General features: G+C 43.6%; 1 protein-coding gene across 6 annotated transcripts in view; it reads left to right on the top strand.

Annotated features, from left to right (window-relative positions):
- sned1 (sushi, nidogen and EGF-like domains 1) overlaps positions 1–18790 on the top strand; it is a 221787-nt gene that overhangs the window by 116857 nt on the left and 86140 nt on the right. For all 6 annotated transcript variants that reach the window (XM_052475605.1, XM_052475606.1, XM_052475607.1 and 3 more), the window contains exons 4-5: positions 1291–1453; positions 5269–5394. In XM_052475605.1, the coding sequence (XP_052331565.1) occupies positions 1291–1453; positions 5269–5394 (289 nt within the window). The remainder of the gene's footprint in view (positions 1–1290; positions 1454–5268; positions 5395–18790) is intronic.

An 18790-nucleotide genomic window follows, 5' to 3' on the forward strand; every position in this document is an offset into this window, starting at 1 on the left:
TCTCAGCATCACCCGGAGCATGTCTTTAAGGGTGGTCTCTCCAGCATCACCCGGAGCATGTCTTTAAGGGTGGTTGGTCCCTCTTCAGCATCACCCGGAGCATGTCTTTAAGGGTGGTCTCTTCAGCATCACCCGGAGCATGTCTTTAAGGGTGGTCTCTTCAGCATCACCCGGAGCATGTCTTTAAGGGTGGTCTCTCCAGCATCACCCGGAGCATGACTTTAAGGGTGGTCTCTTCAGCATCACCCGGAGCATGTCTTTAAGGGTGGTCTCTTCAGCATCACCCGGAGTATGTCTTTAAGGGTGGTCTCTTCAGCATCACCCGGAGCATGTCTTTAAGGGTGGTCTCTCCAGCATCACCCGGAGCATGTCTTTAAGGGTGGTCTCTCTTCAGCATCACCCGGAGCATGTCTTTAAGGGTGGTCTCTCTTCAGCATCACCCGGAGCATGTCTTTAAGGGTGGTCTCTCTCAGCATCACCCGGAGCATGTCTTTAAGGGTGGTCTCTTCAGCATCACCCGGAGCATGTCTTTAAGGGTGGTCTCTCTCCAGCATCACCCGGAGCATGTCTTTAAGGGTGGTCTCTCCAGCATCACCCGGAGCATGTCTTTAAGGGTGGTCTCTCTCCAGCATCACCCGGAGCATGTCTTTAAGGGTGGTTGGTCCCTCTTCAGCATCACCCGGAGCATGTCTTTAAGGGTGGTCTCTTCAGCATCACCCGGGTATGTCTTTAAGGGTGGTCTCTTCAGCATCACCCGGAGCATGTCTTTAAGGGTGGTCTCTCTCCAGCATCACCCGGAGCATGACTTTAAGGGTGGTCTCTTCAGCATCACCCGGAGCATGTCTTTAAGGGTGGTCTCTTCAGCATCACCCGGAGCATGTCTTTAAGGGTGGTCTCTTCAGCATCACCCGGAGCATGTCTTTAAGGGTGGTCTCTCTCCAGCATCACCCGGAGCATGTCTTTAAGGGTGGTCTCTCTCCAGCATCACCCGGAGCATGTCTTTAAGGGTGGTCTCTCTCCAGCATCACCCGGAGCATGTCTTTAAGGGTGGTCTCTCTCCAGCATCACCCGGAGCATGTCTTTAAGGGTGGTCTCTCTCCAGCATCACCCGGAGCATGTCTTTAAGGGTGGTCTCTCCAGCATCACCCGGAGCATGTCTTTAAGGGTGGTCTCTCTCCAGCATCACCCGGAGCATGTCTTTAAGGGTGGTCTCTCTCCAGCATCACCCGGAGCATGTCTTTAAGGGTGGTCTCTCTCCAGCATCACTCTAAACTGTGTCTCTCCTGATAGGCAGGTTTTAACGCTGGCGACGGGAAACGCTACTTCAACATCCCGGGGTCTCGTACTGATGATGTCGTGGATGTGGAGGGAACCACCAACGTGGGTCACCCCGGGAGATGGGTGTTCCGGATCGACAATGCCCAGGTGGAGGTGGGCGGATGCAACCACTCCGGTAAGATGGAGGAGGGATATTTAGACATTATGATAAAAATACAAATGAAAATGAAGTGTGTTGTGACGTTGTTAAATGCACTTTAATATAATTGTGAGATGATTGTGAATTGATTTCGTCTGATGTACCCTATCCTCCATTGTCTTAGCTGGACTAGCGTATTGTAGGACTGTCTCTGCATGGCGTATTGTAGGACTGACTCTGCATGGCGTATGGGACTAGGATTGACTCTGCATGGCGTATGGGACTAGGATTGACTCTGCATGATGTATGAGACTAGGATTGACTCTGCATGGCGTATTGTAGGACTGACTCTGCATGGCGTATGGGACTAGGATTGACTCTGCATGATGTATGAGACTAGGATTGACTCTGCATGGTGTATGGGACTAGGATTGACTCTGCATGATGTATGGGACTAGGATTGACTCTGCATGGCGTATTGTAGGACTGACTCTGCATGGCGTATGAGACTAGGATTGACTCTGCATGATGTATGGGACGAGAATTGACTCTGCATGGCGTATGGGACTAGGATTGACTCTGCATGATGTATGAGACTAGGATTGACTCTGCATGATGTATGGGACTAGGATTGACTCTGCATGGTGTATGGGACTAGGATTGACTCTGCATGGCGTATGGGACTAGGATTGACTCTGCATGGTGTATGGGACTAGGATTGACTCTGCATGGTGTATGGGACTAGGATTGACTCTGCATGGCGTATGGGACTAGGATTGACTCTGCATGATGTATGGGACTAGGATTGACTCTGCATGGTGTATGGGACTAGGATTGACTCTGCATGGCGTATGGGACTAGGATTGACTCTGCATGATGTATGAGACTAGGATTGACTCTGCATGGTGTATGGGACTAGGATTGACTCTGCATGGCGTATGAGACTAGGATTGACTCTGCATGGCGTATGGGACTAGGATTGACTCTGCATGATGTATGAGACTAGGATTGACTCTGCATGATGTATGAGACTAGGATTGACTCTGCATGGTGTATGGGACTAGGATTGACTCTGCATGGCGTATGGGACTAGGATTGACTCTGCATGGCGTATGGGACTAGGATTGACTCTGCATGATGTATGGGACGAGAATTGACTCTGCATGGCGTATGGGACTAGGATTGACTCTGCATGGCGTATGGGACTAGGATTGACTCTGCATGATGTATGGGACTAGGATTGACTCTGCATGGTGTATGGGACTAGGATTGACTCTGCATGGCGTATGGGACTAGGATTGACTCTGCATGGTGTATGGGACTAGGATTGACTCTGCAAGGTGTATGGGACTAGGATTGACTCTGCATGGCGTATGGGACTAGGATTGACTCTGCATGATGTATGGGACTAGGATTGACTCTGCATGGTGTATGGGACTAGGATTGACTCTGCATGGCGTATGGGACTAGGGTTGACTCTGTATGATGTATGAGACTAGGATTGACTCTGCATGGTGTATGGGACTAGGATTGACTCTGCATGGCGTATGGGACTAGGATTGACTCTGCATGGCGTATGGGACTAGGATTGACTCTGCATGGCGTATGGGACTAGGGGTTGACTCTGCATGGCGTATGGGACTAGGATTGACTCTGTATGGCGTATGGGACTAGGGGTTGACTCTGCATGGCGTATGAGACTAGGATTGACTCTGCATGGCGTATGGGACTAGGATTGACTCTGCATGGCGTATGGGACTAGGATTGACTCTGCATGGCGTATGGGACTAGGATTGACTCTGCATGGCGTATGGGACTAGGATTGACTCTGCATGGCGTATGGGACTAGGATTGACTCTGCATGGCGTATGAGATTAGGACTGACTCTGCATGGCGTATGGGACTAGGATTGACTCTGCATGGCGTATGGGACTAGGATTGACTCTGCATGGCGTATGGGACTAGGATTGACTCTGCATGATGTATGAGACTAGGATTGACTCTGCATGGTGTATGGGACTAGGATTGACTCTGCATGGCGTATTGTAGGACTGACTCTGCATGGCGTGAGACTAGGATTGACTCTGCATGATGTATGAGACTAGGATTGACTCTGCATGATGTATGAGACTAGGATTGACTCTGCATGGTGTATGGGACTAGGATTGACTCTGCATGGCGTATGGGACTAGGATTGACTCTGCATGGCGTATGGGACTAGGATTGACTCTGCATGATGTATGGGACGAGGATTGACTCTGCATGGCGTATGGGACTAGGATTGACTCTGCATGGCGTATGGGACTAGGATTGACTCTGCATGATGTATGGGACTAGGATTGACTCTGCATGGTGTATGGGACTAGGATTGACTCTGCATGGCGTATGGGACTAGGATTGACTCTGCATGGTGTATGGGACTAGGATTGACTCTGCATGGTGTATGGGACTAGGATTGACTCTGCATGGCGTATGGGACTAGGATTGACTCTGCATGATGTATGAGACTAGGATTGACTCTGCATGGTGTATGGGACTAGGATTGACTCTGCATGGCGTATGGGACTAGGGTTGACTCTGCATGATGTATGAGACTAGGATTGACTCTGCATGGTGTATGGGACTAGGATTGACTCTGCATGGCGTATGGGACTAGGATTGACTCTGCATGGCGTATGGGACTAGGATTGACTCTGCATGGCGTATGGGACTAGGGTTGACTCTGCATGGCGTATGGGACTAGGATTGACTCTGTATGGCGTATGGGACTAGGATTGACTCTGCATGGCGTATGGGACTAGGATTGACTCTGCATGGCGTATGAGACTAGGATTGACTCTGCATGGCGTATGGGACTAGGATTGACTCTGCATGGCGTATGGGACTAGGATTGACTCTGCATGGCGTATGGGACTAGGATTGACTCTGCATGGCGTATGGGACTAGGATTGACTCTGCATGGCGTATGGGACTAGGATTGACTCTGCATGGCGTATGAGATTAGGACTGACTCTGCATGGCGTATGGGACTAGGATTGACTCTGCATGGCGTATGGGACTAGGATTGACTCTGCATGGCGTATGGGACTACGATTGACTCTGTATGGCGTATGGGACTAGGATTGACTCTGCATGGCGTATGGGACTAGGATTGACTCTGCATGGTGTATGAGACTAGGATTGACTCTGCATGGCGTATGGGACTAGGATTGACTCTGCATGGCGTATGAGACTAGGATTGACTCTGCATGGCGTATGGGACTAGGATTGACTCTGTATGGCGTATGGGACTAGGATTGACTCTGCATGGCGTATGGGACTAGGATTGACTCTGTATGGCGTATGGGACTAGGATTGACTCTGCATGGCGTATGGGACTAGGATTGACTCTGCATGGCGTATGGGACTAGGATTGACTCTGCATGGCGTATGAGACTAGGATTGACTCTGCATGGCTTCTCGCCTCACTAACTAGCTGTTCTATCTCTCCTCCTCACTAACTAGCTGCTCTCTCTCTCCTCCTCACTAACTAGCTGTTCTCTCCTCCTCACTAACTAGTTGTTCTATCTCTCCTTCTCACTAACTAGTTGTTCTCATTCTCTCCTCCTCACTAATTAGCTGTTCTCTCTCTCCCTCCTCCTCACTAACTAGCTGTTATCTCTCTCTCCTCCTCACTAACTAGCTGTTCTCTCTCTCTCCTCCTCACTAACTAGATGTACTATCTCTCCTCCTCACTAACTAGCTGTTCTCTCTCTCTCCTCCTCACTAACTAGATGTACTGTCTCTCCTCCTCACTAACTAGCTGTTCTCTCTCTCCCCCTCACTAACTAGCTGTTCTGTCTCCTCCTCAGCGTCGGTGTGTCCACACCTTCGACCCTGTCTGAACGGAGGTCGCTGTATAGACGACTGCATCACCGGCAACCCTTCCTTCACCTGCTCTTGTCTGGCTGGCTTCACAGGACCGCGGTGCCAGATAGGTCAGTCGGTGAACTTTGACCTTTGACCACAGTCACTCTGCTCCGTTCTGCCCCGGAGCCATAAATACAGCCCCTGTTTAGATACAACCCCACAGCCCCTAGATCTGAGAGGATTTGATATGTTTATTACAGTCCCTAGATCTGAGAGGATTTGATAGGTTTATTACAGCCCCTAGATCTGAGAGGATTTGATAGGTTTATTACAGCCCCTGTTTAGATACAACCCCACAGCCCCTAGATCTGAGAGGATTTGATATGTTTATTACAGCCCCTAGATCTGAGAGGATTTGATAGGTTTATTACAGCCCCTAGATCTGAGAGGATTTGATAGGTTTATTACAGCCCCTAGATCTGAGAGGATTTGATAGGTTTATTACAGCCCCTAGATCTGAGAGGATTTGATAGGTTTATTACAGCCCCTAGATCTGAGAGGATTTGATAGGTTTATTACAGCCCCTAGATCTGAGAGGATTTGATAGGTTTATTACAGCCCCTAGATCTGAGAGGATTTGATAGGTTTATTACAGCCCCTAGATCTGAGAGGATTTGATAGGTTTATTACAGCCCCTAGATCTGAGAGGATTTGATAGGTTTATTACAGCCCCTAGATCTGAGAGGATTTGATAGGTTTATTACAGCCCCTGTTTAGAAACAACCCCATAGCCCCTAGATCTGAGAGGATTTGATAGGTTTATTACAGCCCCTAGATCTGAGAGGATTTGATAGGTTTATTACAGCCCCTAGATCTGAGAGGATTTGATAGGTTTATTACAGCCCCTAGATCTGAGAGGATTTGATAGGTTTATTACAGCCCCTAGATCTGAGAGGATTTGATAGGTTTATTACAGTCCCTAGATCTGAGAGGATTTGATAGGTTTATTACAGCCCCTAGATCTGAGAGGATTTGATATGTTTATTACAGCCCCTAGATCTGAGAGGATTTGATAGGTTTATTACAGCCCCTAGATCTGAGAGGATTTGATAGGTTTATTACAGCCCCTGTTTAGAAACAACCCCATAGCCCCTAGATCTGAGAGGATTTGATAGGTTTATTACAGCCCCTAGATCTGAGAGGATTTGATAGGTTTATTACAGCCCCTAGATCTGAGAGGATTTGATAGGTTTATTACAGCCCCTAGATCTGAGAGGATTTGATAGGTTTATTACAGCCCCTAGATCTGAGAGGATTTGATAGGTTTATTACAGCCCCTAGATCTGAGAGGATTTGATAGGTTTATTACAGCCCCTGTTTAGAAACAACCCCAGCCCCTAGATCTGAGAGGATTTGATAGGTTTATTACAGCCCCTAGATCTGAGAGGATTTGATAGGTTTATTACAGCCCCTAGATCTGAGAGGATTTGATAGGTTTATTACAGCCCCTAGATCTGAGAGGATTTGATAGGTTTATTACAGCCCCTAGATCTGAGAGGATTTGATAGGTTTATTACAGTCCCTAGATCTGAGAGGATTTGATAGGTTTATTACAGCCCCTAGATCTGAGAGGATTTGATATGTTTATTACAGCCCCTAGATCTGAGAGGATTTGATAGGTTTATTACAGCCCCTAGATCTGAGAGGATTTGATAGGTTTATTACAGCCCCTGGATCTGAGAGGATTTGATAGGTTTATTACAGCCCCTAGATCTGAGAGGATTTGATAGGTTTATTACAGCCCCTGTTTAGATACAACCCCACAGCCCCAAGATCTGAGAGGATTTGATAGGTTTATTACAGCCCCTGTTTAGATACAACCCCACAGCCCCTAGATCTGAGAGGATTTGATAGGTTTATTACAGCCCCTGTTTAGATACAACCCCACAGCCCCAAGATCTGAGAGGATTTGATAGGTTTATTACAGCCCCTGTTTAGATACAACCCCACAGCCCCTAGATCTGAGAGGATTTGATAGGTTTATTACAGCCCCTAGATCTGAGAGGATTTGATAGGTTTATTACAGCCCCTAGATCTGAGAGGATTTGATAGGTTTATTACAGCCCCTAGATCTGAGAGGATTTGATAGGTTTATTACAGCCCCTGTTTAGAAACAACCCCATAGCCCCTAGATCTGAGAGGATTTGATAGGTTTATTACAGCCCCTAGATCTGAGAGGATTTGATAGGTTTATTACAGCCCCTAGATCTGAGAGGATTTGATAGGTTTATTACAGCCCCTAGATCTGAGAGGATTTGATAGGTTTATTACAGCCCCTAGATCTGAGAGGATTTGATAGGTTTATTACAGCCCCTAGATCTGAGAGGATTTGATAGGTTTATTACAGCCCCTAGATCTGAGAGGATTTGATAGGTTTATTACAGCCCCTGTTTAGAAACAACCCCACAGCCCCTAGATCTGAGAGGATTTGATAGGTTTATTACAGCCCCTAGATCTGAGAGGATTTGATAGGTTTATTACAGCCCCTAGATCTGAGAGGATTTGATAGGTTTATTACAGCCCCTAGATCTGAGAGGATTTGATAGGTTTATTACAGCCCCTAGATCTGAGAGGATTTGATAGGTTTATTACAGTCCCTAGATCTGAGAGGATTTGATAGGTTTATTACAGCCCCTAGATCTGAGAGGATTTGATATGTTTATTACAGCCCCTAGATCTGAGAGGATTTGATAGGTTTATTACAGCCCCTAGATCTGAGAGGATTTGATAGGTTTATTACAGCCCCTGTTTAGAAACAACCCCATAGCCCCTAGATCTGAGAGGATTTGATAGGTTTATTACAGCCCCTAGATCTGAGAGGATTTGATAGGTTTATTACAGCCCCTAGATCTGAGAGGATTTGATAGGTTTATTACAGCCCCTAGATCTGAGAGGATTTGATAGGTTTATTACAGCCCCTAGATCTGAGAGGATTTGATAGGTTTATTACAGCCCCTAGATCTGAGAGGATTTGATAGGTTTATTACAGCCCCTGTTTAGATACAACCCCACAGCCCCTAGATCTGAGAGGATTTGATAGGTTTATTACAGCCCCTAGATCTGAGAGGATTTGATAGGTTTATTACAGCCCCTAGATCTGAGAGGATTTGATAGGTTTATTACAGCCCCTAGATCTGAGAGGATTTGATAGGTTTATTACAGCCCCTAGATCTGAGAGGATTTGATAGGTTTATTACAGTCCCTAGATCTGAGAGGATTTGATAGGTTTATTACAGCCCCTAGATCTGAGAGGATTTGATATGTTTATTACAGCCCCTAGATCTGAGAGGATTTGATAGGTTTATTACAGCCCCTAGATCTGAGAGGATTTGATAGGTTTATTACAGCCCCTAGATCTGAGAGGATTTGATAGGTTTATTACAGCCCCTAGATCTGAGAGGATTTGATAGGTTTATTACAGCCCCTGTTTAGATACAACCCCACAGCCCCTAGATCTGAGAGGATTTGATAGGTTTATTACAGCCCCTGTTTAGATACAACCCCACAGCCCCTAGATCTGAGAGGATTTGATAGGTTTATTACAGCCCCTAGATCTGAGAGGATTTGATAGGTTTATTACAGCCCCTAGATCTGAGAGGATTTGATAGGTTTATTACAGCCCCTAGATCTGAGAGGATTTGATAGGTTTATTACAGCCCCTGTTTAGATACAACCCCATAGCCCCTAGATCTGAGAGGATTTGATAGGTTTATTACAGCCCCTAGATCTGAGAGGATTTGATAGGTTTATTACAGCCCCTGTTTAGATACAACCCCATAGCCCCTAGATCTGAGAGGATTTGATAGGTTTATTACAGCCCCTAGATCTGAGAGGATTTGATAGGTTTATTACAGCCCCTGGATCTGAGAGGATTTGATAGGTTTATTACAGCCCCTAGATCTGAGAGGATTTGATAGGTTTATTACAGCCCCTAGATCTGAGAGGATTTGATAGGTTTATTACAGTCCCTAGATCTGAGAGGATTTGATAGGTTTATTACAGCCCCTAGATCTGAGAGGATTTGATAGGTTTATTACAGCCCCTGTTTAGAAACAACCCCATAGCCCCTAGATCTGAGAGGATTTGATAGGTTTATTACAGCCCCTAGATCTGAGAGGATTTGATAGGTTTATTACAGCCCCTAGATCTGAGAGGATTTGATAGGTTTATTACAGCCCCTAGATCTGAGAGGATTTGATAGGTTTATTACAGCCCCTGGATCTGAGAGGATTTGATAGGTTTATTACAGCCCCTAGATCTGAGAGGATTTGATAGGTTTATTACAGCCCCTAGATCTGAGAGGATTTGATAGGTTTATTACAGTCCCTAGATCTGAGAGGATTTGATAGGTTTATTACAGCCCCTAGATCTGAGAGGATTTGATAGGTTTATTACAGCCCCTGTTTAGAAACAACCCCATAGCCCCTAGATCTGAGAGGATTTGATAGGTTTATTACAGCCCCTAGATCTGAGAGGATTTGATAGGTTTATTACAGCCCCTAGATCTGAGAGGATTTGATAGGTTTATTACAGCCCCTAGATCTGAGAGGATTTGATAGGTTTATTACAGTCCCTAGATCTGAGAGGATTTGATAGGTTTATTACAGCCCCTAGATCTGAGAGGATTTGATAGGTTTATTACAGTCCCTAGATCTGAGAGGATTTGATAGGTTTATTACAGCCCCTAGATCTGAGAGGATTTGATAGGTTTATTACAGCCCCTAGATCTGAGAGGATTTGATAGGTTTATTACAGCCCCTAGATCTGAGAGGATTTGATAGGTTTATTACAGTCCCTAGATCTGAGAGGATTTGATAGGTTTATTACAGCCTCTAGATCTGAGAGGATTTGATAGGTTTATTACAGCCCCTAGATCTGAGAGGATTTGATAGGTTTATTACAGCCCCTGTTTAGAAACAACCCCATAGCCCCTAGATCTGAGAGGATTTGATAGGTTTATTACAGCCCCTAGATCTGAGAGGATTTGATAGGTTTATTACAGTCCCTAGATCTGAGAGGATTTGATAGGTTTATTACAGCCCCTAGATCTGAGAGGATTTGATAGGTTTATTACAGTCCCTAGATCTGAGAGGATTTGATAGGTTTATTACAGCCCTAGATCTGAGAGGATTTGATAGGTTTATTACAGCCCCTAGATCTGAGAGGATTTGATAGGTTTATTACAGCCCCTGTTTAGAAACAACCCCATAGCCCCTAGATCTGAGAGGATTTGATAGGTTTATTACAGCCCCTAGATCTGAGAGGATTTGATAGGTTTATTACAGCCCCTAGATCTGAGAGGATTTGATAGGTTTATTACAGCCCCTAGATCTGAGAGGATTTGATAGGTTTATTACAGCCCCTAGATCTGAGAGGATTTGATAGGTTTATTACAGTCCCTAGATCTGAGAGGATTTGATAGGTTTATTACAGCCCCTAGATCTGAGAGGATTTGATAGGTTTATTACAGTCCCTAGATCTGAGAGGATTTGATAGGTTTATTACAGCCCCTAGATCTGAGAGGATTTGATAGGTTTATTACAGCCCCTAGATCTGAGAGGATTTGATAGGTTTATTACAGCCCCTAGATCTGAGAGGATTTGATAGGTTTATTACAGCCCCTAGATCTGAGAGGATTTGATAGGTTTATTACAGCCCCTAGATCTGAGAGGATTTGATAGGTTTATTACAGCCCCTAGATCTGAGAGGATTTGATAGGTTTATTACAGCCCCTAGATCTGAGAGGATTTGATAGGTTTATTACAGCCCCTGTTTAGAAACAACCCCATAGCCCCTAGATCTGAGAGGATTTGATAGGTTTATTACAGCCCCTAGATCTGAGAGGATTTGATAGGTTTATTACAGCCCCTGGATCTGAGAGGATTTGATAGGTTTATTACAGCCCCTAGATCTGAGAGGATTTGATAGGTTTATTACAGCCCCTAGATCTGAGAGGATTTGATAGGTTTATTACAGTCCCTAGATCTGAGAGGATTTGATAGGTTTATTACAGCCCCTAGATCTGAGAGGATTTGATAGGTTTATTACAGCCCCTGTTTAGAAACAACCCCATAGCCCCTAGATCTGAGAGGATTTGATAGGTTTATTACAGCCCCTAGATCTGAGAGGATTTGATAGGTTTATTACAGCCCCTAGATCTGAGAGGATTTGATAGGTTTATTACAGCCCCTAGATCTGAGAGGATTTGATAGGTTTATTACAGCCCCTGGATCTGAGAGGATTTGATAGGTTTATTACAGCCCCTAGATCTGAGAGGATTTGATAGGTTTATTACAGCCCCTAGATCTGAGAGGATTTGATAGGTTTATTACAGTCCCTAGATCTGAGAGGATTTGATAGGTTTATTACAGCCCCTAGATCTGAGAGGATTTGATAGGTTTATTACAGCCCCTGTTTAGAAACAACCCCATAGCCCCTAGATCTGAGAGGATTTGATAGGTTTATTACAGCCCCTAGATCTGAGAGGATTTGATAGGTTTATTACAGCCCCTAGATCTGAGAGGATTTGATAGGTTTATTACAGCCCCTAGATCTGAGAGGATTTGATAGGTTTATTACAGTCCCTAGATCTGAGAGGATTTGATAGGTTTATTACAGCCCCTAGATCTGAGAGGATTTGATAGGTTTATTACAGTCCCCTAGATCTGAGAGGATTTGATAGGTTTATTACAGCCCCTAGATCTGAGAGGATTTGATAGGTTTATTACAGCCCCTAGATCTGAGAGGATTTGATAGGTTTATTACAGCCCCTAGATCTGAGAGGATTTGATAGGTTTATTACAGTCCCTAGATCTGAGAGGATTTGATAGGTTTATTACAGCCCTAGATCTGAGAGGATTTGATAGGTTTATTACAGCCCCTAGATCTGAGAGGATTTGATAGGTTTATTACAGCCCCTGTTTAGAAACAACCCCATAGCCCCTAGATCTGAGAGGATTTGATAGGTTTATTACAGCCCCTAGATCTGAGAGGATTTGATAGGTTTATTACAGCCCCTAGATCTGAGAGGATTTGATAGGTTTATTACAGTCCCTAGATCTGAGAGGATTTGATAGGTTTATTACAGCCCCTAGATCTGAGAGGATTTGATAGGTTTATTACAGTCCCTAGATCTGAGAGGATTTGATAGGTTTATTACAGCCTCTAGATCTGAGAGGATTTGATAGGTTTATTACAGCCCCTAGATCTGAGAGGATTTGATAGGTTTATTACAGCCCCTGTTTAGAAACAACCCCATAGCCCCTAGATCTGAGAGGATTTGATAGGTTTATTACAGCCCCTAGATCTGAGAGGATTTGATAGGTTTATTACAGCCCCTAGATCTGAGAGGATTTGATAGGTTTATTACAGCCCCTAGATCTGAGAGGATTTGATAGGTTTATTACAGCCCCTAGATCTGAGAGGATTTGATAGGTTTATTACAGTCCCTAGATCTGAGAGGATTTGATAGGTTTATTACAGCCCCTAGATCTGAGAGGATTTGATAGGTTTATTACAGCCCCTAGATCTGAGAGGATTTGATAGGTTTATTACAGCCCCTAGATCTGAGAGGATTTGATAGGTTTATTACAGCCCCTAGATCTGAGAGGATTTGATAGGTTTATTACAGCCCCTAGATCTGAGAGGATTTGATAGGTTTATTACAGCCCCTAGATCTGAGAGGATTTGATAGGTTTATTACAGCCCCTAGATCTGAGAGGATTTGATAGGTTTATTACAGCCCCTAGATCTGAGAGGATTTGATAGGTTTATTACAGCCCCTAGATCTGAGAGGATTTGATAGGTTTATTACAGCCCCTAGATCTGAGAGGATTTGATAGGTTTATTACAGCCCCTAGATCTGAGAGGGATTTGATAGGTTTATTACAGCCCCTAGATCTGAGAGGATTTGATAGGTTTATTACAGCCCCTAGATCTGAGAGGATTTGATAGGTTTATTACAGCCCCTAGATCTGAGAGGATTTGATAGGTTTATTACAGCCCCTAGATCTGAGAGGATTTGATAGGTTTATTACAGCCCCTAGATCTGAGAGGATTTGATAGGTTTATTACAGCCCCTAGATCTGAGAGGATTTGATAGGTTTATTACAGTCCCTAGATCTGAGAGGATTTGATAGGTTTATTACAGCCCCTAGATCTGAGAGGATTTGATAGGTTTATTACAGTCCCTAGATCTGAGAGGATTTGATAGGTTTATTACAGCCCCTGTTTAGATCAACCCCACAGCCCCTAGATCTGAGAGGATTTGATAGGTTTATTACAGCCCCTAGATCTGAGAGGATTTGATATGTTTATTACAGCCCCTAGATCTGAGAGGATTTGATAGGTTTATTACAGCCCCTAGATCTGAGAGGATTTGATAGGTTTATTACAGCCCCTAGATCTGAGAGGATTTGATAGGTTTATTACAGCCCCTGTTTAGATACAACCCCACAGCCCCTAGATCTGAGAGGATTTGATAGGTTTATTACAGCCCCTAGATCTGAGAGGATTTGATATGTTTATTACAGCCCCTAGATCTGAGAGGATTTGATAGGTTTATTACAGCCCCTAGATCTGAGAGGATTTGATAGGTTTATTACAGTCCCTAGATCTGAGAGGATTTGATAGGTTTATTACAGCCCCTAGATCTGAGAGGATTTGATAGGTTTATTACAGCCCCAACCCCAGCCCCTAGATCTGAGAGGATTTGATAGGTTTATTACAGCCCCTAGATCTGAGAGGATTTGATATGTTTATTACAGCCCCTAGATCTGAGAGGATTTGATAGGTTTATTACAGCCCCTAGATCTGAGAGGATTTGATAGGTTTATTACAGCCCCTAGATCTGAGAGGATTTGATAGGTTTATTACAGCCCCTAGATCTGAGAGGATTTGATAGGTTTATTACAGCCCCTGTTTAGATACAACCCCACAGCCCCTAGATCTGAGAGGATTTGATAGGTTTATTACAGCCCCTAGATCTGAGAGGATTTGATAGGTTTATTACAGCCCCTAGATCTGAGAGGATTTGATAGGTTTATTACAGCCCCTAGATCTGAGAGGATTTGATAGGTTTATTACAGCCCCTAGATCTGAGAGGATTTGATAGGTTTATTACAGCCCCTAGATCTGAGAGGATTTGATAGGTTTATTACAGCCCCTAGATCTGAGAGGATTTGATAGGTTTATTGACAGCCCCTAGATCTGAGAGGATTTGATAGGTTTAAAGACAGCCCCTAGATCTGAGAGGATTTGATAGGTTTATTACAGCCCCTGTTTAGATACAACCCCACAGTCCCTAGATCTGAGAGGATTTGATAGGTTTATTACAGCCCCTAGATCTGAGAGGATTTGATATGTTTATTACAGCCCCTAGATCTGAGAGGATTTGATAGGTTTATTACAGCCCCTAGATCTGAGAGGATTTGATAGGTTTATTACAGTCCCTAGATCTGAGAGGATTTGATAGGTTTATTACAGCCCCTAGATCTGAGAGGATTTGATAGGTTTATTACAGCCCCTGTTTAGATACAACCCCACAGCCCCTAGATCTGAGAGGATTTGATAGGTTTATTACAGCCCCTAGATCTGAGAGGATTTGATATGTTTATTACAGCCCCTAGATCTGAGAGGATTTGATAGGTTTATTACAGCCCCTAGATCTGAGAGGATTTGATAGGTTTATTACAGCCCTAGATCTGAGAGGATTTGATAGGTTTATTACAGCCCCTAGATCTGAGAGGATTTGATAGGTTTATTACAGCCCCTGTTTAGATACAACCCCACAGCCCCTAGATCTGAGAGGATTTGATAGGTTTATTACAGCCCCTAGATCTGAGAGGATTTGATAGGTTTATTACAGTCCCTAGATCTGAGAGGATTTGATAGGTTTATTACAGTCCCTAGATCTGAGAGGATTTGATAGGTTTATTACAGCCCCTAGATCTGAGAGGATTTGATAGGTTTATTACAGCCCCTAGATCTGAGAGGATTTGATAGGTTTATTACAGCCCCTAGATCTGAGAGGATTTGATAGGTTTATTACAGTCCCTAGATCTGAGAGGATTTGATAGGTTTATTACAGCCTCTAGATCTGAGAGGATTTGATAGGTTTATTACAGCCCCTAGATCTGAGAGGATTTGATAGGTTTATTACAGCCCCTGTTTAGAAACAACCCCATTAGCCCCTAGATCTGAGAGGATTTGATAGGTTTATTACAGCCCCTAGATCTGAGAGGATTTGATAGGTTTATTACAGCCCCTAGATCTGAGAGGATTTGATAGGTTTATTACAGCCCCTAGATCTGAGAGGATTTGATAGGTTTATTACAGCCCCTAGATCTGAGAGGATTTGATAGGTTTATTACAGTCCCTAGATCTGAGAGGATTTGATAGGTTTATTACAGCCTCTAGATCTGAGAGGATTTGATAGGTTTATTACAGCCCCTAGATCTGAGAGGATTTGATAGGTTTATTACAGCCCCTGTTTAGAAACAACCCCATAGCCCCTAGATCTGAGAGGATTTGATAGGTTTATTACAGCCCCTAGATCTGAGAGGATTTGATAGGTTTATTACAGCCCCTAGATCTGAGAGGATTTGATAGGTTTATTACAGCCCCTAGATCTGAGAGGATTTGATAGGTTTATTACAGCCCCTAGATCTGAGAGGATTTGATAGGTTTATTACAGTCCCTAGATCTGAGAGGATTTGATAGGTTTATTACAGCCCCTAGATCTGAGAGGATTTGATAGGTTTATTACAGTCCCTAGATCTGAGAGGATTTGATAGGTTTATTACAGCCCTAGATCTGAGAGGATTTGATAGGTTTATTACAGCCCCTAGATCTGAGAGGATTTGATAGGTTTATTACAGCCCCTAGATCTGAGAGGATTTGATAGGTTTATTACAGCCCCTAGATCTGAGAGGATTTGATAGGTTTATTACAGCCCCTAGATCTGAGAGGATTTGATAGGTTTATTACAGCCCCTAGATCTGAGAGGATTTGATAGGTTTATTACAGCCCCTAGATCTGAGAGGATTTGATAGGTTTATTACAGCCCCTAGATCTGAGAGGATTTGATAGGTTTATTACAGCCCCTAGATCTGAGAGGATTTGATAGGTTTATTACAGCCCCTAGATCTGAGAGGATTTGATAGGTTTATTACAGCCCCTAGATCTGAGAGGATTTGATAGGTTTATTACAGTCCCTAGATCTGAGAGGATTTGATAGGTTTATTACAGCCCCTAGATCTGAGAGGATTTGATAGGTTTATTACAGTCCCTAGATCTGAGAGGATTTGATAGGTTTATTACAGCCCCTAGATCTGAGAGGATTTGATAGGTTTATTACAGCCCCTAGATCTGAGAGGATTTGATAGGTTTATTACAGCCCCTAGATCTGAGAGGATTTGATAGGTTTATTACAGCCCCTAGATCTGAGAGGATTTGATAGGTTTATTACAGCCCCTAGATCTGAGAGGATTTGATAGGTTTATTACAGCCCCTAGATCTGAGAGGATTTGATAGGTTTATTACAGCCCCTAGATCTGAGAGGATTTGATAGGTTTATTACAGCCCCTAGATCTGAGAGGATTTGATAGGTTTATTACAGCCCCTAGATCTGAGAGGATTTGATAGGTTTATTACAGCCCCTAGATCTGAGAGGATTTGATAGGTTTATTACAGCCCCTAGATCTGAGAGGATTTGATAGGTTTATTACAGCCCCTAGATCTGAGAGGATTTGATAGGTTTATTACAGCCCCTAGATCTGAGAGGATTTGATAGGTTTATTACAGCCCCTAGATCTGAGAGGATTTGATAGGTTTATTACAGCCCCTAGATCTGAGAGGATTTGATAGGTTTATTACAGCCCCTAGATCTGAGAGGATTTGATAGGTTTATTACAGTCCCTAGATCTGAGAGGATTTGATAGGTTTATTACAGCCCCTAGATCTGAGAGGATTTGATAGGTTTATTACAGTCCCTAGATCTGAGAGGATTTGATAGGTTTATTACAGCCCCTGTTTAGATACAACCCCACAGCCCCTAGATCTGAGAGGATTTGATAGGTTTATTACAGCCCCTAGATCTGAGAGGATTTGATATGTTTATTACAGCCCCTAGATCTGAGAGGATTTGATAGGTTTATTACAGCCCCTAGATCTGAGAGGATTTGATAGGTTTATTACAGCCCCTAGATCTGAGAGGATTTGATAGGTTTATTACAGCCCCTGTTTAGATACAACCCCACAGCCCCTAGATCTGAGAGGATTTGATAGGTTTATTACAGCCCCTAGATCTGAGAGGATTTGATATGTTTATTACAGCCCTAGATCTGAGAGGATTTGATAGGTTTATTACAGCCCCTAGATCTGAGAGGATTTGATAGGTTTATTACAGTCCCTAGATCTGAGAGGATTTGATAGGTTTATTACAGCCCCTAGATCTGAGAGGATTTGATAGGTTTATTACAGCCCCTGTTTAGATACAACCCCACAGCCCTAGATCTGAGAGGATTTGATAGGTTTATTACAGCCCCTAGATCTGAGAGGATTTGATATGTTTATTACAGCCCCTAGATCTGAGAGGATTTGATAGGTTTATTACAGCCCCTAGATCTGAGAGGATTTGATAGGTTTATTACAGCCCCTAGATCTGAGAGGATTTGATAGGTTTATTACAGCCCCTAGATCTGAGAGGATTTGATAGGTTTATTACAGCCCCTGTTTAGATACAACCCCACAGCCCCTAGATCTGAGAGGATTTGATAGGTTTATTACAGCCCCTAGATCTGAGAGGATTTGATAGGTTTATTACAGTCCCTAGATCTGAGAGGATTTGATAGGTTTATTACAGTCCCTAGATCTGAGAGGATTTGATAGGTTTATTACAGCCCCTAGATCTGAGAGGATTTGATAGGTTTATTACAGCCCCTAGATCTGAGAGGATTTGATAGGTTTATTACAGCCCCTAGATCTGAGAGGATTTGATAGGTTTATTACAGTCCCTAGATCTGAGAGGATTTGATAGGTTTATTACAGCCTCTAGATCTGAGAGGATTTGATAGGTTTATTACAGCCCCTAGATCTGAGAGGATTTGATAGGTTTATTACAGCCCCTGTTTAGAAACAACCCCATAGCCCCTAGATCTGAGAGGATTTGATAGGTTTATTACAGCCCCTAGATCTGAGAGGATTTGATAGGTTTATTACAGCCCCTAGATCTGAGAGGATTTGATAGGTTTATTACAGTCCCTAGATCTGAGAGGATTTGATAGGTTTATTACAGCCCCTAGATCTGAGAGGATTTGATAGGTTTATTACAGTCCCTAGATCTGAGAGGATTTGATAGGTTTATTACAGCCCCTAGATCTGAGAGGATTTGATAGGTTTATTACAGCCCCTAGATCTGAGAGGATTTGATAGGTTTATTACAGCCCCTGTTTAGAAACAACCCCA

The sequence above is a fragment of the Oncorhynchus keta genome, chromosome 22 (genome assembly GCF_023373465.1).
Source record: "Oncorhynchus keta strain PuntledgeMale-10-30-2019 chromosome 22, Oket_V2, whole genome shotgun sequence".
Lineage (NCBI taxonomy): Eukaryota > Metazoa > Chordata > Actinopteri > Salmoniformes > Salmonidae > Oncorhynchus > Oncorhynchus keta.